The sequence below is a fragment of the Lissotriton helveticus genome, chromosome 4_1 (genome assembly GCF_964261635.1).
Source record: "Lissotriton helveticus chromosome 4_1, aLisHel1.1, whole genome shotgun sequence".
Classification (NCBI taxonomy): Eukaryota; Metazoa; Chordata; class Amphibia; order Caudata; family Salamandridae; genus Lissotriton; species Lissotriton helveticus.
This window is the reverse complement of record NC_136063.1, coordinates 1,504,374,720-1,504,394,279: the sequence shown is the minus strand read 5'-3', so window position 1 is coordinate 1,504,394,279 and position 19,560 is coordinate 1,504,374,720. Positions and strand designations below refer to the sequence as shown.

The 19,560-nt window shown below is 43.0% G+C and overlaps 1 protein-coding gene and 1 pseudogene across 1 annotated transcript in view; both read right to left on the bottom strand.

Moving 5' to 3' along the window:
- The window catches only part of ABCA13 (ATP binding cassette subfamily A member 13), a 2,470,580-nt gene that overhangs the window by 1,984,726 nt on the left and 466,294 nt on the right, over positions 1 to 19,560 (bottom strand). The window contains exons 16-17 of the mRNA XM_078686273.1: positions 13,918 to 14,112; positions 3,901 to 4,065 (exon numbers count right to left, since the gene is read on the bottom strand). Coding sequence (XP_078542399.1) covers positions 3,901 to 4,065; positions 13,918 to 14,112 — 360 coding nt within the window. The remainder of the gene's footprint in view (positions 1 to 3,900; positions 4,066 to 13,917; positions 14,113 to 19,560) is intronic.
- LOC144827572 (small ubiquitin-related modifier 3 pseudogene) lies at positions 383 to 667 on the bottom strand (annotated as a pseudogene).

Here is a 19,560-nt window from a genome sequence, read left to right as displayed (position 1 = left end):
GACATTATTAGAAGATGAGGTAGTGGGCAGAGAGGAGTTTGATGAGCTACAAGTAGGGGAAAGGGGGGGGGGAGGGGCGCCTGTTCAAAAACACTGGAGATAGTTGGGCCACAAGTTAAAATATATATGACGGCTGAGAAATAACCTTTGTTTTGGCAATAGAAAAGAATTACAAAAGGTATGGTTTATGGTGTCAACTAGTTCTTACAATGTTCAAATGAAAACTGTATACAAATGTGATCAAACATTTGGTATAGTCCTCTAAAGTTTCAGAAATATTCTGTATGATCAGCATTTTGTTTTACTATTTAATAGCAAAACCAAGGACAGATGAATAAGTGCGCAATAGATAAAGTTGAGTCCACTCTTAAAGACGAAATGATTAACAAACTCCACCAGTCTGCTGTTGAAAAGCATAAAGAGTATCTTCATCTTCCATTTCCAGCTGTGCAGGTGTATCGGTTTCATTAATCGGCTGACCATCAAATCGGAATCTAATCTGCCTCATCTACAAGCCCTGTCGATCACAGTAGGCTTTCATTAGTTTATTTAGAGGTGTGTAGCCCTCAATTTTAAACTGGACCACTGATCCATCCAGGGCTGCTACCTTAATGTCAACGAGGTCATTCTCAGTTTTCACTCCTTTCTTCGGTTTCCCTTCAGACATTGCGCCTGGTGGTACCGGGTGGGATGTGAACTTGGTGATTGTGGAGTGTTTTATTGAAAAGGTTTACAGCTTAGTGTCAGTCCGACTCCTGCGGCTGCGCCATTTTCTTCGATCCCCCGCACCCTCGTGCAAATATAATAAGGTAATCCAATGTTGGCCTATGAGAGAGGCAGACCCTGCATGTAGTGAAAAATGTATTTAAGAATATTTTACCTCCAGGACATGTACAATGAATAACATAAGTCCAGCTTTTTAAATACAATTCACCGTGCCCCATGGGCTGTTTAGGGCCTACCCTAGAGGTGACTTATATGTACTAAAAAGGAATGTTTAGACCTGGAAAAATGTTTATTTTATCACACTATAGGGTTTTTTTGGGAGCTATTATCACCATCCACAGTATCACTTCACTATTATACTATACTCACAAAAGGATAACCGGATAGTATCATTATTAGACTAACATACTGTGGTGAAAGTGTATGAGAACGGACAATTCGTCTTGTTAAGATGAGAACCCTCCCTCACCCAAAGGTGACATGCTTCCTCATTGGGGTCCCTCGTGCACACTCCTAGATGGACAAAAATAATTTAGGACTGGTTAGGGCTACAATTAGTTAAGTGAAAAAATAGGGATATGGATGTTCTGTATTGGGTTGGCGTCAACATGTTTCTGCCTACTTGACCAACTGGTTCATGGCATTCTTCAGGACCCACTTGTAGTCACTCTGCTATAATCATGAGAAATTATAAAGTTATAAAAATACCATACGGAGTCCCTGTCTGGCCGCAGTAGGTGGAGAAGCGGGTCCTGAGGAAGCACCAACGTGCAACCGCTAATCGGACCCCCTCCAGGGACTCATGAAGTTTGCTTCGCAAAACCAGAAAGTACAAATTTAGAGGAAATCCTCCTCTTACAGTTAATGCACCTTAGCGAGTGCCTCACTTAGGGACGCTTGTACTACATATAGCTCCTTTTAATTCACTTCTCACACATAGGTCCTGAAGAAAGCCAGATTTAACACGAGGCCTGGCTGAAACTAGTTGACCACACCAGATGTGGGAGACCATAAGTCTATCCGACCACGTCCACTAGCCTTGCTTTTAATACTGCCTAGGGCTCACAAATAAATTATCCTTTGAACACTGGAAACCTTAGGACAGTTTTTAAACTTCACTATTAACACCATCACTGCACACTCATTTAACACCATCTTCTCCGCTGTAAACAGACGTTGCAGCACACCTGAGGTACACTCAGTGCCTTGAGTGGGGCCCGATGATGAAGCATGCCACCAACTAGGTTGATGGGTGAGGGACTTCATAAAAAACTAATATGTTTTTCTGACACACACTACATGAGCATCACTAGTATAGCTAACTCTTTTTGATTATTACCATCAATGAGTGGTACCAGCTGCAGTCCAGTCCACCGTCAAATCTGTACTATTAATGTACCTCCACCTTCAAGAAGTCCTTTATTGGCAGGTCCTTTATTTCAAGAGGCAGGCTAATGAGAGTGAGACTCCTGAGACCTGTCAATGTTTTCACTTAGCCCTAACCACTGGGGACACCATTAAATTATTTTTGTTCATCCACGAGCTAGTTTTAATTCACTTTTTGAATCTTTCATTTTGCACACTGCCCCTCACTCCGTCTTCCATTGGATGATTGAAAACACCTCATGCTCCTCTCATGCTCCTCTCCTGAGGGAGAGTTGTAGCCCACACTATGTACCTTGCGGTCGCAGTGTGCAAGAGGGAACCCAATGATGAAGCATGTCACCTTTGGGTGAGTGAGGGTTCTCGTCTTAACAAATTGTTTTTTCTCTCACTCTTTCACCACAATATGTCTAATAATGATACCATCCGGTTATCTTTTTGTGAGTATAATAAAATGTTTATTTTGCCAGGTCGAAATGGCAGTTTAAAACTGCACACAGGCTGCATTGGAAGGGATGAATGTTTTAAAGGGCTACTTAAGTCTGTGCCACCATAACTGCTACAGGCCCAACAGTAGCAATTAATTTTCAGGCCCTGGATACATGTAGTACCACTTTACTAGGGACTTTTAAGTAAATTCAATGTGTCAATTCGGGTGTAAGCAAATGTTACCATTTTTAGGGGAGACAGCACATGCACTTTAGCACTGTTTAACAGCGGTGAAGTGCATGGAGTCTTAAAGTCAACAAAAAAGAAATTCAGAAAACAGGAGGGGTGAAGACAGGAGGTTTGGAGGAGACCGCACAGATATGACCATGGCAAACATAAAGCACTTGGTTTGGGAAAGGAATTGACAATAAAAAAATTCTTCAGCAGAATGTTTTCCATTTTCAAGTTTGGTTTTATTTAACTGAATGAGCCAATTGTATTAATTTATAATAGCAATGGAGTGCTGCCCTCTTCTGCCACTGTCTCATAATTTATTCTGCAGTTTCATTAATTCATTCTCTACGCTTGTTCATATTTCAAGGAGCAGGCAGGAGGTTCTCATGAGGCCCTAATGGCTTCTCAAGTCAGTGTGATGACCAAGGGGATCAGGAAATTGTCTGTCAATTAAAGAGTGAGAGGTTATCCAACTACAAACTGGGAGAGATTGGAAAAGACTAGACTAAGAAGATGTTCAGCAGTTGCTTTGCTAACTCTTTGAGAAAGACCAAGGGCATCTATTAAATCAACAATTTCTCTAGATTGTAGGCTGTGAGATTTTCTAATAGCTCATTATAATATCACAGAATAGTACAATTATTTGGAGGTTATCTTCCTCTGAAATTGGTAGTTCAACAGACAAAACAGAAGTGCATTTGGCCTATGACTATCCAGGAGGGAGGTAATTAAAATGATTGTGGATTTCTGGAGTACAAGGAATTGGCAAAGTTATCCTCATTGCTTATGTGTAGACAATGCATTAAAATCAAAGTTTCCCCCATTCTGTAATAAACTGATTACATTGACAATTGTAGGAAACCACGAAACCTCTCCTTTCAAGCCACATTTTCTAAATTAATGTGTTTGGTGAAGCTTGATCTTCAGCAGCAAGGCCTTGGCAGGCTTGTCAGAAATCTCAATGAAAGGCATTGTCAACCACAGAGGACTTAAAAATCACCTTCACCTTCAGCATTCTCCTGCTAGTTTGTGAATAAGGCATAATAACATGACAAGAGAAAATCACAGACAAGTTAACTTTAATAAAAGACCTGAACTACAACTGAAACATTGGTATAAATGATTTACCTGTTGGAATTCAGAGACATCCATCAGAGGAATACTTTTAAATGCCTTCAAGAAGTCAGGAAGGTTCCCCACAATATTTTGAAGTTTACTAACAATGATGTTGACTCCTGATACAACGTCCAACAATGTTGTCAGCAAGGTATTCATATTAGATGGGATCTTTACCTTAAAGATAAAGAAACAAAAAAATCACTGTATTATACAAATATCTTCCTGAATAATGGCTGCTCTCGTCATGTTTTGTGGTCAGTAAAAAAAAGTATTAATTAAGGTTTATGCGAAGTTCTATTGTGACCCTCATTCCAATTGTGCGGTACATCTGACTCCGTTCCGAACTACCATCTGCACACAAATCAAAATTATAACCGTTGAGGAAATAGTGCTATCTGGTGGTTTTTGCATGAACCATTACCTGAGGCTAATTGATCCCGCTACCATTTTCATTGGCTATTCACTTCAAACATTGTTTCTTGCCTTCTCTAAATATGATTTTGGTCAGATATTGTATGAATCTTCTTTTATGTCTGTCTCCTTTAGTCTTTTTTGTCACTACTATACATTTATAGGTTAAAATGTACATTGTTTTTTCTAATGTGCACTGTGTACAAAAATTATATTTGCTTATCACACAGTACATTTAGTAATACCAATGCACATTTGATGAGACTCAGTTTTTGTGCCACAGATAGATAATGCAGAGGGTTTCATACCAGCTTCTTATTGCAATAATCATTTCATGGTGGCAAAATATTGAGTGAACTTACAAACCTTGCAGTAGATATGGGTTGTGAAGTACTCCATACATGAGCCTAACTCTTAAAAATCAGCGGGACATTTACACCCAAGGTGTCCAAAGTCATGTGAGTGCATATTACAAACTGTTTTGAATTCACCACATTTTTACAGGCTACACCAGGCAACCTACGCCAGTCAAATCTTTCCTGGTGCAATCATTGAATTGTTCTATGAATTTTTTTTTTCATGTGAAAATATACACATGTATATTTTCAAACATGAAGTAAACAGAACAAGTGCAAAAACACACTTGCTTTTTACAGTGCACAAAAACATTTTTCCCAAGGAGAATCTGCTTCTCCTACATTGAAACCTATGATGGGGGTGTGGTATCTTGAGGATCGGCTCCAGATGGACACCAGCACATTGCAAGGCCTCACTGGTGAATTATTTAAACCAAGCCGCAGAGACCCAGACGTAGTGTCTTTAAAATACACACTGGTCTACAACTCTGCCACTTTTCTGAAAGCACCACCTTTGTTTGAAACCCCCAAACAAAATATTGGTGATAGAGACATCTGATGAATTTATCGCTGCACTTAAAAAGACTGATAACAAAAAGATGATCAAGTATCTCAAACAAGTTGTTGGTGATGGTGTAAAAGAAGTTATAGAGAGAATGCCTCGAACTGATGAAGAAGTCACATATTGTCAGATTAAAGAAGTGTTGACTCTCAAATTTAATCCAATGTCAAATGTTGATTACAAAATATACAATATTAACAGAAAGTTGGTGAAACCATTGGTGAATTTGTGGAGAGGCTCGACACACTCATGAGACATTGTAAGTTCAATGGATTTAATGATGAAGAAGCTATGTGTCTGAGAGTTACTGATGAATGCTTGTCAGATTCATTTAACAGATAAATGCTGAAAGAAACTCTTAGTCCGGAGAGAGTGTTAATGGCTGCCAGAGCTGAAGAGAGTACCAATAGACAAGTTGTCGATATGGAGGCTTGATTTGCCCAGAATGAGTCATGAGATTGAAAAGTAAAGTGAAGCCAAAGACTGAAGGACACAAGGTAATTTCTACCAGTAAAAAGAAGTTGTGTTTTAGATGTGGATTTTCAGTCCCACACAAAGGTCAATGTCCCATTCTCTGACAGATTTGTAAAGGCTCTGAAAAGGAAAACCATTGCGCAACAGTTTGCAAAGCCCAGAGAAATGCAAGTGCATCACAGCATGAACACAAAATGGCAACCAAAATGTTCCAGAAGCAATGTTCGATGCGCACCCACATGTCGAATCAGCGACATCAGTTAAGAGAAACTGACACAGAACGACATTGATCGTCATCTAAATCATTGTCAAACAGTTCCCCTGTATTGATGTTAAGTTAGAGTGAAGAAAAATATTGTGCCATGTTGATGTTTACCACAGAGATGTGAGCCTATGTTGGCCTGGCCGCTTGTGAAGAAAAATGTCAGTCAAAGAAAGATCAACATGCCAAAGCACCAAAGCCATTCAAACCTTGTCCTAAATTTACACCGAAAGTAAATGAATATTCAACACCTTTCATTAGCGACAGTGGTGTGCTTATAAACATTATGCCTGTGGAGAAATACATTTAATAATTTCCATTACCGTAACTCACACCATTGAGAACCAAGGTGTATACATGGAATGCAACAGCGCCCTTGAAAAGTCAAGGTTCAGTTGTAGCAACAACGAAACACAAAAAAACGAAGGTGCAAGCACCCATCCATATGTTTTAAGACACAGCGTCCAGTGCCTGTCTACTCAGTTACAGCACAGCTACTGATATGGGACTAATTTCTGTGAATTACAACATGAATGCTCACCATGAAATAGTCAGTCAGTTCCCTTCATTATAACCTGGTTTAGGGAAAACTTAAGATTATAAAAATGAAGTTGCATATTAATGAGGATGTCCGACCTGTTGCTCAAGACATAGATCAATTACTTTTCATATTGAGGAAGTTGTTGGGATAGAACTTGAATCATTAATTAAGCATGAGCGTCCCACTGGTCCAATGCCATGAGTTTCACCCATAGGAGTAGTGCACAAAAAGAACAGTGAAGGAGCTGTATGCATATGCATTGTGACATGTGTCAAGCAAACAAGGCAATTGAACAAGAACGCCATCCAGGTCCACACATTGCTGACACAATAGTGCAATTAAACTGTACAAAGGTCTTCTCTCGTCTTCATTTAAATAAATGTTAGCATCAGTACGAACTTGAAGGGGATTGTAAGTACATTACAACCTTTTCTACACATGCTGGTCTGTTTCAATACAAGACTGCAGAACTGTTTTAAGACATTATCCAACATACCATACAGCCTGTCAGGAATGCGTTCAATGACAGTGATGAAATATTGTTTTTTGGAGCCACCAAAAGGATCATGATAAAACTCTTGCAGAAGTATGTAGTTTATTTGTGAAAGCAGGTTTGGCTTTGAATGCACACAAGTGTGAGTTCCATAAGACAAAGCTAAAATTCTTTAATCATATCTTTTCCCGATGGGGGTGTGATGCTTGATCCTGCTAAAGTACAAGCACTGTCAAATGCTGATCCCCCGCAAGATGTTTCCATGGTCTGGCCATGCACTAATTTCTTGGCATGACCAGTTACTATTCCGGATACATACAAGACTTAGCCACTGTAAGTGCTCCATTGAGAGACTTGACGAGAAAGAATGTTTCATTTCATTGGTCACATAAATGTGAGAAAAGTTTAAAGAAATTGAAAAAAGCCCTTGATAATGCTACTGAACTGGCATATTCAAATCCGAAGCTTCATAGAGAGGTTGTTGTTGACCCTAGCTTGGTTGGGTTAAGCGCTAACCTTGTATAGCACAGTAGATACACAAATGCTTGAAGCCATATTATGGCATTTGTAAGTAGAAGTTTGTCCCAAACAGAACATGAACATGCTTACTCACAACCTGAGAAAGAAAGCTTAGCTGTGGTATGGGCTTGTGAATATTTCCATGTATTCCTGTATGGAAAACCTTGCACGATGGTAACTGATCATTAAGATTTAATGACTACATTTGGAAATCCACTGAGCTGACCTAATCTCCACAGTAGGACCTTTCACCTGCAGCCACTGCCACTTCAACTGCCAAAGCCACCTACCAACTGTAGCCCGAAAAACACCACAGACGCCACCTGTACAATAACACCAACTTGCCTGTGCCCTTATCAACACTTGCTCACTTATGCAAGCATTCCACTAAATTATGGGACCTCATCACCACCCTCGCACCCTACAGTCTTCGTCACTGAGACCTGGCTCAACCCAAACTCCGCCCCGGACACTGCCACGGTGACCGATATAAAATCACTCACCATCAATCAATCAATCAATCAATCATGCCATTTGTATAGCGCACTACTCACCCGGGAGGGTCTCAAGGCGCTTGGGGGGAGGTGTATGCTACTGCTCGAACAGCCAGGTCTTGAGTTGTTTCCTGAAGGCGAGATGGTCCTGGGTCAGCCGAAGGTGGATGGGGAGGGAGTTCCAAGTCTTGGCAGCCAGGTAAGAGAAGGATCTTCCTCCGTCGGTGGCTCTTCGGATGCGTGGTACGGCTGCGAGGGCGAGGCTGGTGGACCGTAGCTGGCGGGTGGGCGTGTAGAAGGTCAGGCGGTCGTTGAGGTACTTGGGGCCCAGGTCGTGGAGAGACTTGTGTGCGTGGGTGAGGAGCCGGAACGTGATCCTCTTGTCGACGGGGAGCCAGTGCAGGTTCCTCAGGTGGCTGGAGATGTGGCTGCGTCGGGGGACATCCAGGATGAGTCGGGCGGAGGCGTTCTGGATGCGCTGGAGTCTTTTCTGTAGCTTGGCTGTGGTTCCGGCGTAGAGGGCGTTTCCGTAGTCCAGTCGGCTGGTGACGAGTGCCTGAGTGACAGTCTTCCTGGTCTCGGTCGGGATCCAGCGGAAGATCTTGCGAAGCATACGCAGGGTGTTGAAGCACGATGAGGAGACGGCGTTGACTTGTCTGGTCATCGAGAGGGAGGGGTCCAGGATGAAGCCCAGGTTGCGTGCATGGTCGGTTGGCTTAGGTGCGGTGCCCAGGGTTGGGGGCCACCAGGAGTCGTCCCAGGCGGAGGGCGAAGATCCCAGGATAAGGACTTCCGTCTTGCCCGAGTTCAGTTTCAGGCGGCTGTCCTTCATCCACTTGGCGACGTCTTTCATCCCTTTGTGTAGGCAGGTTCTGGCGGTGTCGGGGTCTCTGGTGAGGGAGAGGATCAGCTGGGTGTCGTCGGCGTAAGAGATGATGTTCAGGTTGTGCTGGCGTGCGATGGCTGCGAGAGGTTTCATGTAGATGTTGAAGAGGGTGGGGCTGAGTGAAGATCCTTGCGGGACGCCGCAGATGACTTCGGTGGCCTCGGAGCGAAACGGGGGGAGGCGGACTCTTTGTGTTCTTCCGGCGAGGAACGAGATGATCCACTCCAGTGCCTTCTCTTGGATACCGATGTTGCTGAGGCGCTGGACTAGGGTTCGGTGGCAGATCGTGTCGAACGCAGCGGAGAGGTCCAGGAGGATGAGGGCCACTGTTTCCCCCTTGTCGAGCAGGGTTCGGATGTCGTCGGTGGCTGCGATGAGGGTGGTCTCGGTGCTGTGGTTGGCTCTGAAGCCGGACTGCGAGGGGTCGAGGGATCCGTTCGTCTCGAGGAAGGCGGTCAGCTGTCTGTTGACGATCTTCTCGATGACTTTAGCAGGAAAAGGGAGGAGCGAGTTGGGGCGGAAGTTTTTGAGATCGGTGGGGTCCGCTGTAGGTTTCTTCAGGAGGGCGCTGATCTCGGCGTGCTTCCAGCTCTCCGGGAGGGTGGCGGTGTTGAAGGAGGCGTTGATGATGTTCCGGAGTTGGGGTGCGATGGTGGAGACGGCCTTGTTGAAGACGTGGTGTGGGCAGGGGTCGGACGGTGATCCGGAGTGGATGGTGTTCATCGTGCGGGCTGTGTCTTCGGTGGTCACTGTGGTCCAGGTGCGAAGTGTGGCGGTGGGGGGCGTTGGTTCGACGGTTGGGTTCGTGGGTGGGGCGCCGAAGCTCTTGTGGATGTCGGCGATCTTGCGGTGGAAGAACGAGGCGAGGGAGTCGCAGAGGTCTTGTGACGGAGTGATGTCGTTGTTGCCGGTGCTGGGGTTGGAGAACTCCATGACCGCACCAACAAGCTGGGAGGAGGACCAGTCATCCTCCAGAAAGAGATCATACAGTGTGCCACCCACACCAACAACATCACCAGCACCCCCATGGAACATCTCAACTTCAAGCTCCACCTGGACGACAAAACAACCATCAGAGACGCCCTCACATACTAATCCACAGGACCACGCTCCAGCTTCTGCAACACCATCACTGACTTCATTGCGCCCCTAGCCTTAGACACCAAAGACTACACCTTCCTCGATGACCTAAATATCCACAACGATGACCACAATGACAAAAACACCACACACCTCCTCTATAGTATGAGCAGCCTCGGATTGACCCAGATCGTCCACAACCCTACACACACCGCAGGACACATGCTGGACCAAATTCTCATTTCCAGCAACCGTGTCAAATACATTCATGTGACAGAACTCACATGGACCAAGCACTCCATCATCAACTTCAGCATCTCCAGTCCCCACACCACCATCCCCAAGATGACCAACACCCCCCACCGGAGAAGGAATAAAATCTCAAAGACCAGCTGGGCCAACGCCCTCAACACTTCCAACCCTGCTACCACCACCATCCTCGTAAGGGGGTGAAAAACTTTAACGCCTGAATCACCAATTGCATAGACAGCATCATCCCCATCAAGAGCAACATCCAGAAAAAATCCTCTAAAAAGACCGGCTGGTACACCCAAGAACTCAGAACAGTGAAAAGAAACAGCAAACAGTTGGAGAGGAGATGGCGCACCAGCAAAGTCCTACATCGCGGGCGCCATACTGAATAGGGAGATTTCCAGTTTTTAATCATTTTAGGATTTTAGTTCCACCCTCTTATTTTAATTTGGGGCTTGCTGAAACCCAGTTTCTGAGCACCATTTTTCGTTCCCCACCTCGCATGGAGAGGGATTTAAACAAAGCTAGAGTGTCTCCTCACATCGAGCACACTTCTCGCACACCTAAGGCAAGCCCATCTGCACCCGTCTGTGCTCTGACCAGCCCCCCTGCTCGTCCTACACCACACCAAGCTCCTACTATGCAATACACTAGCTCTGACCTGCGCGCTTTTACACAAACAGTAAGAGGACCAACTGCCTTTGCATTGATTTTAACTAGCCTGCTAACATACCTCTTACTTTCTTTCAGGTATGTTACTATAATTTGCCCAAGCTGCTCTTGTGTACCACTAGCAATAACTGCCCTGTTAACACAGTCAAACACACCTATAGAATTAGTAGACCTACACACTGTGATCTCCAAAATGCCAGGTCACTGGTAAAACACTGCTGAGTGTGCCAGGCTTCGAGGAAATCAGCAGTTAGATATAGCGTTTATTACAGAAACCTGGACTGACTCTGTGTCAGGTACAGATTTGGTTGAAGCTATCCCTCCTGGTGTTGCATTCTTCACACTAGACAGGTCCCTGAGAAGTGGAGGAGGCCTAGCAATAACCTACAGTGCTCATGCTTAGCCTTTTTAACATGGTTCCTTTAGATGCTGGTGAAGTTCTGACCTTTCAGTTTGGACTATTTTAACAGTTTCCTTTTAAAGGTATCTTACTTTATCACCCCCCACCCCAAGGCATTCCTTCACAGCTAAAATATGCCCATTGCTGGAAGAAGGGCTTTCTTTCAATAGTTTCACCGTTCTAGGGAATTTAAACTTTCACATTGAAACTCCCACAGACCCAAATACTGTAAGCATCTTAGATAATATGACTTGTGTTGGCCTAGAACAATTGGTACAAGGGCCAACACATGGCGCGGGCCATAAGCTAGATGGCATCTTTACTAATCACACTGCACTCAAATACCAAGGCTCCTCCTCCTCTGACATGGTCCAATCACCATCTGTTTAGAATACCTACCTCTAATATTGCCCCAGGTGCCTGAAATAAAGTAAAATCTGACCAGCTCTCGCATCAGCTCTCTATGTCTTAGACAAACTTTCCTGAAGACCTAGGAGCTGCTACTTCTTTATACATCAATTGACGTTATTCTCCTGTCACCAAGCTAGCGCCAGAAAAACCTGTGCACTGTGAATGCCTCCACCCACTGCGCCTTGGTATTCTGTTGCACTTAGAAAGCAGAAACAACTCTGTAAGCATCAAGAACAAGTCTGGAGGAGGGGTTATAGTGTCATAGGAAGAATCAATATATAAACTGTGTCTAGCCGACTATAAAACCCTACATACGAAGGAAAAATCTACATTTTACACAGAACAGATTAATGCTGCAAAAAATCCTTGAAAGAATTATTCAGAACAATGTCCAAACTAACTGAGCTGCCTTGAAAAAAACAGGTTGAAGCAATCAATTGCTATGTGACAATATTGCAAAGTTCCTTTAATATAAAGTGGAAGGCATATATAATTTGTTTAATATATCCAATGAGAATAGGGTGAAACCCTCACGCACATGCAATTGGGAATAGAGCAGGCCTCGCTTTCAGTACAGGATACTTTCTCAGAATTCGCTTCTCTTTTGACTAAATCAGTTCTTGGGCTAATCTAAGTGGCCAATTTGGGTTCTCCAATGGGTCCATGCCCTTCAGCAGTGGTTAAAATATTTCCAGTGTTAATAGCTGAAAATCTCACGAGTCTCTTTAAAATGATGTTCAAATTGGGTCACTTTCCCAAAGAATGGAAAGTGGCTTCAATAATGCCTTTAATTAAAAAAAAAAAACATTTCACGGCTTCCTCTACCTGCCAAATTAGTTGAAAAGGCCATGAATATCCAACTTTCAAACTTTATCCTGAAAAATCAGCTGCTAGATGCCACGCAATATGGATTTCGGAGTGGACACAATACGTAATCCGCTGTGATCAAGTCCACAGAAGAAATCAGAGAAGCTCTCAATGCTGGGGTAAATACTGCATTAGTATTGTCAGATTTCTCATGAGCGTCTGATGGACGGTCTAGCCACGATCGAAGTGCGGGGAACAGCACTGACCCTGCTGCAATGTTTCCTCGCCGGCAGAAAGTAAGTGGTTGCCTTGGATTTATTTGCTTCAGAGCCTTTCTCATTCCCATGTAGGGTCCCACATGGATCCGTGCTCAGCCCTACACTTTTTAATGTGTATGTGTCTTCCCTTGCCTCCCTGATCATTTGGTTTTTCTCTCACTTCATATGCTGAAGAGACACAAATTGTAGTGTCTTTTTCCAGCAAGGACATAGATACAGGCAACCGATTTTGCTACTGTATACGGACCATCAGTACCTAGATGAGCAATCATTGCCAGAAATTGAATTCAGGAAAAACTGAATAATTATTTTTGGAAATAAAACTTCTTCTGTTCGCCTTCATGGTAGCAAGATGAATTAGGCCCTCTGCGTGTACCAGTGAAGAACGCCAAAAAACTGGGTGTCCAAATGGACAACAAACTCTTCTTAGGATACCAAGTAAATGAAGTCACTGTTTCAACCTTTTTTACTGTAAGGTTGAGGAAAACGATTCTTCTATTTATTCTATATGAACAGTTGTGACTTTGCTGGTTTTATCAAAGCTAGATTACTGCAATGGACTTTATTTAAATATACAGCAACAACATCTTCATAAACAAAAAATGCTGCAAAATGCGGCGGCCAGACTTCTACTTAGCTTACCAAAAGTTAAGTCAGTCTCAGCTGAAATTCGTGTATTGCACTGGCGTTCGATGACACATTGCATCAAATTCTACGGTATTATTTACAGCCTTTAAAGCCCTCCACAACACAGGCCCTTACCTCCTTAGGCTGAATCTTAAATGGTATGAACCAATTAGAACACTTCACTCATGGGAGTTTAGTGGTTCCCAAATTCAAGAGAGACAACTGGGGAGGCAGACGTTTTGTCATAGGTACGGCCAAGGCATTGACCTCACTGCCTTTCCATATATGATCTTCCTCCAATCTTCTCACCTTCAGAAAGGAATTGAAAACCTGGCTATTTAACATTCAGGGCCCGGTCTTAGACCGTTACTGTTTAATCGGAGCTAGCGCCGGGACTCCTCCAGGTATCTGAGCGCTTTACAAATTTATCTAACATAACAAACATACCATAACGTACCATATTTGTTGAGATGTACTGTAGCAACCCTTTAACGTCCTTACCTTGTAGATAATGTTCCTTAAATCCAGGTGCTCGCTGATTAACACACTCAGTTCATATAAATTCAGTGTTGACAGGGAACACAGCTCCTCCACAGCTAAGGGGGTGTTGATATCTTTAGGAAACGTCAGCAGGAGGCCAAGGACTTCCGTGTTGCATTCTTCCACCAGAGCCAAGGCAAGGGCGCTGTAAACAAACTACAATGCCACAACCATTAGAGTTTAGAGAACTTGTGATTTAAATTTAGCACATTTATTTGCTCTTTTTTCCTTCTTATCTTTTCTCAATTACTGTGTGAAACTTCGCTAGCCATCAAGAAGAATGAGTTTTGGCAGTGAGACATATGCTGCAATACAGTACTACAGTGATTAATATAGTTTTTTCAACATTGTAGGAAGCCTATTTTGTAATTTATGTTACCGCACCAAACACACATTAAACTAAATGGCAGCAATATTATATTATTTGTAGGTGTGGCAAAAGTTATTGAAATGTATTTCTCTTGACCAATTGTTTGTAACAAAAAGGAACAGCTAACCAGCTTGCAACCAGTAATTTCAAGGAAAATATCAAAATAACATTAAACTTTCAAGGCGTTGTTGTGTGGCATTATTAAGATTAAACTTAAAAATGGTGGAACTTGATCAGGTATGAGAAAAAACAGGGTGCCTTTTCCTGATTGTTATACCTTATTCGGTGTGCCTCTCCCCCTGGGGGTGGCCACCTCTATGTGTACAAGAATTGTGCAGTCTTATTTAGGTTACCAAATTTACAACATGAACTAACAACCCTTCAATGTCATAGGGGACCATATATGAAACAAAGACTTGTTTAAAAATTGTCATACATTTATTCAAAAAAAAATTTGTTTAAAAAAAGTCATAGTACTACAAAACTGTTGCATTAAAAACCGTTACACGATATATGTTCAATTTATACAAACAATATTAATAACACATTTCTTAAAACCAATTTCAGTTATTTTTTAAAAGAAAAGGATTTTTCCTTATGCAGCATTATTTCCAAAAAACATGTTTGTACAAAGGTAATAAAACACAAATAATAGGAACAAACTGTCGACGCGGCGTTTCGGTGCCTCTTAAATTCTTGCACCTTCTTCAGGACTCGTTCCCTGATTGGTCACATCTACAAAGACATATATCATAATACATTTCATTAGGTCCCATCTACTAGTATCAGTTGCATATATTCAATACATCATTTGGTAAACCTAATATTTGGTAACCTATATAGTATCTTTTGCACATCACAACTCGAGATTCGTTCCAACTCTGTTGCTATCTATTTTTCATTATCTGTAAATTGGTAGCCTTCTGCGCTAAGCGGTAGTATGGCAGTGTTTCCTTGCACCAATATTTAGACGACTGACTCAGTTCATATTTACTCTACTGGACAATCCTTTTCCACACTTCTATCACAGATCTTTTGATTGTATCTACGTGATTCTCGCTGACGGGTCCCTTAATTACGACCCTGGGGCCTGGAATAAAATTCTTTTCCCTTTGGCTGTGTAGGTCCCACCAAGTTTATTAATCCACTTACCCAGGTAGTATTCCCTGGATCTTTTTTGATCATATGAGTCTGTTTAACCTCTGCTCATATTTTCCGTTCCCTTCATTTATATGGGATTTTTCGTTAAACTTAAAAATGGTGGAACTTGATCAGGGCCAGACCAGAAACCCAAACCAGCCATTTAAAAAAAGGTCCAGCATTTCAGGGGGCCACACCATAAAGTACTATGTGGAATCGTTAAGTCAGTGAAGCCATTGAAAGCAGGCCCTTATCCTGCAGCCTACCAAGAAAATACCTGAGTGGCACAATGGTCAATGCAGCTCGAGTCTGAGGGGAATACCATTCTCACCATAGTCACAGAGCCAGAGAGCCTTAGCTGAAGAACTGTACAAACAGGAACGGGCTTATTCCAAACACTGTTCTGATTTACCCCAGCATTGCGGGCTGACAATGAGAGTCTTATGGAGGTAGGGCAAACAAAACTGGTCTCCTTTTCTAGTTTTACTTCCCTTAGTTGTTCACAACAAGAAGCAAGTTCAAAATGAAGGTGTGCACTTGATTTCAGCACGTGTCCTAAATATGAGACACTGACTTCCATTTGAGAACTGAAAGGCAGATAAACCAGCTAATAGGCTGTCAATCTGTGATACTGGCCGACAGATACACTTGACATATTTTTTTCATAATTCATAATAACAGGAGGGGAGGGCTAGGCTTGGGTTTTAGGGCTGGGCTAAGGTAAAGAGAGATGAAATGTAATGTGGCCTGATCTTAGAGGTTGGAAAGAGTTCTACTGAAATTAAACCAATAGTGATACAAAATGTAATTTGTTACACCTATGGGCCTTCTCCTTGCTTCCAGAAGTCTGCGGGAAGCTAGAGACCTTGTTTCCGCTAGACCTTGCAAACACCCTTCACAACTTACTGCTGCACCTAGATAGCCCTTGGGTGATTAGTCATGCTTTACAAATCTTTAAAACATTATAACATAATCAAATGTACGCCTCTGGAAACAAGTGGATCCTTTACATACTTGCAAACATTTTAGACCTTCTATGGATTTAAGACACGTTTAAAAGAATGGATGAGACTTGGATTCCTCTCACAACATAAACCTTTTGAAAATAGTTATCTGTTTTAACTACTCCATATCCCAATCCATATCCCAATGTAATAATTCTATAATATTTTGGGTTTTGGTACTAGTTCATCCCAGAACTATATGTGAGCAACTAGGTAAAAAATATTTTGGAGAAGGTAGAGAGAGACAATGAGTAGTTAGCAACTTTAAATAAGAGCTAAAGATGCCTATAAAAAACCTTGTACATTACATTAAACTGCCTGAAGAATGTAAATGTGAGAAGGTGAAACAGGGTTGGATGATACTGTTGGACCACTCATAAAGTCATGTTTAGTGAGAGATATAAGGTAGTATTTTACTAACGTGGTCAGACCATCTACTAATACCATTCAGCTCCAAACTTGCTCACTGCAGCACTAGACCTCAGCACAGCCCAGAGAGTAGGAGAAACTGGAGCAATGTTACTAGAGGTAGTATGACACCTGCACTTTTAGCGGCCCGCTTAAGTTGTCAGGGAATCCAGACGATGATACAGCAAGCTTCAATAGCTGGATGGTTAATGTCCTAGACATAGTTGCCCCCCGTAGCCTAGTCACCTCCTCCAGGAAGAGACTGTCAGCCCCTTGGTTTTCCCCTGATCTTCGAGCAGAGAAAAGTCCATGTAAAGAATTGGAGCACACCTGAAGACAATCATATATAATCCTGCAGCCAAGCTCTCCTACGGCAAGGCCCTAAAAAACTTCCACAAACTTAAGCGAAGTACTTTGTGGGATTAATTTAGCCACAGGATTAAATTAGCTGAAAACTCAGCAAAAGCACTATTTAAAATTGTTCAATGCTTTATCAAACCAGCAGCTCTTGACAGTACCGGATTCCCTCCCCTTCCATTTGTGCTGGATTGTCAAATTTTTTCCAGTACAAAATTCAATCTATCTACGCCATTCTCTCATCCAACTTGACTCCATCCGAGCATAACGCTACTCTGGACAATACAGAGTCATTGAACAAATTCCGTCCGCTTTCTCTCAATACTTCCTTAAAAAATGTATTGGAATGTAAATCTGGTTCGCCGAGTGATCCCAGCCCAGCCAAGCTCAGCCCAGTTCTTTAAACTTCTAGCACCCTGTTTTAATGCCCCCCCGAACCAGATCTAGAACTCTTCTTTGAGTTCGGGCATCTTTCCAGCAACTTGGAAACAGACTTTCTTACTGCCAATCCTCAAAAAACTGGACTCCGACCCTGCAGAGTAAAATGACTTCAGACATATCTCTCTTCTGCCAGCTCCGGTGAGAATTCTCGAACAGATAGTTCAAAATCAACTTTCAGAATTCCTGTAATCTAACAATCGATATCACGACTCTCAATCCGGCTTTAGAGCAGGCTATAGTACAGAAATCACAGTCTTAAAAGTGTCAGAGAGTGTTCACGGGACTACTGACAAGGGCAACGCAGCAATGCTTGTGCTGCTGGACCTGTCTGCGGCCTTCGACGCGGTGGCCCATCTGATTCTCTCGGAGAGATTACAACACTTGGAAAATCAAGGCATGGACCTGTCCTGGATCTGGTCCTTCCTTGAGAACCAGTCACAACAAGTTTTTCTACTTCCCTTTGTCCCTTCCCAGAAGCCCCTTGTTTGTGGGGTTCCCCAGGGATCAGCATTCAGTCAACTCCTTTTCAATGTCTACCATCCTCTGCTTGCAGCCCTGGTCGAATCTCTTGGGGTGAAGGCGAACTCATACACTGGTGACACGCTGGTTCTCTTTAAAAACAATCAGAGGCTGTGTTTGTCAACTTCAGGAGGTGCCTGAGTAACGTCTCAGCTTGGATGACCAAAAATTGCCTAAAGCTGAACTCAGAGAAAACTAAGGTGCTCCTCTTCAACCAGCGGTCCTCTCCACCAGCTACGCTCTGGTCGCCACAAGAACTGAATACCCCACCTCAGCCAGTAGACTCGGTGAGAAGCATGGAGTTTAGATTCGATAATGACCTTTCTTGTAAATTCCAGATTCAGCAAGTCTCCTCCTCCTGCTTCGGGGTACTGCGAACTCTGAGGAAATTCCTCTACTCACATGGCCTACGCTAATGGTCTCTAACTGGGACTCCCCGCATATCTGATCGGCAGACTGCAAATGATTCAGAATGCTGCAGCCAGATTGATTTGCAAGGTACCCTACCATCACTCCCCAGCTGATAAATCTGCACTGGCTGCCTGTCATCAGGCGGGTTGAATGCAAGGCACTCACCCTGGCGTACAGAGCCACCAGGGGCCAAGGTACGGAATACCTGAGAGTCAGACTCCAACACTACCAACATGACTGGGCCTTGAGATCCAACCACCTGAAGTTAATCACCATTCTCTGCTTTTGTAAGGCAAGGATAGGTGGCAGAGCATTCACTGTAAGGACCGCTAAACTTTGGAATGCCATGCCGTTTTTGCCATTTGACTGATCCAGAACCGTGGGAGATAGCTGAGCACTCTATACATTTCTAAATAAATAAATTATTTACATCTTGGCAGGTGGCCCGCTGGTGCAGTTCCTTCTCGTGGCATCCATCTCCCTGGGGCGGGGTCTCCATATCGGCCACCTCTCCTGAGTTCTTCATCCCAGAATTCCCTGTTAGGAGTTCTGGGGTAGATATTACTTCCCAATACAAGATGGCACCATATTTTCTTTTTCTTAAGGTTCCCAAGCCAAAGTGACTTTTACAAATGTTGCCTCTTTACTTTCTGTCCCGTTAGCTATTCATAGGGAAGAATTTTGGCTGCTACTTTTGTTACATTTTCAATTTTCTTCTTTTATACTTTCCAGTTCATTTCTTTGCTTCTCCTCTTTTTCTTTTGATATTTCTTAAAATGATGCTAAATATCTCCAGGCAGTGCTAATAGGTCACTTCCATGCCAGTCATTTTATCTGCAGTGTGCCGCATCCCACAATGCCACTTCCTCTAAAGCAGGAGATCATGATGGAATGCAGTTGTCCATAGTGTATCATTGTTTTACCATTCCAAAATGGCTAACATGTTGGTTCTAA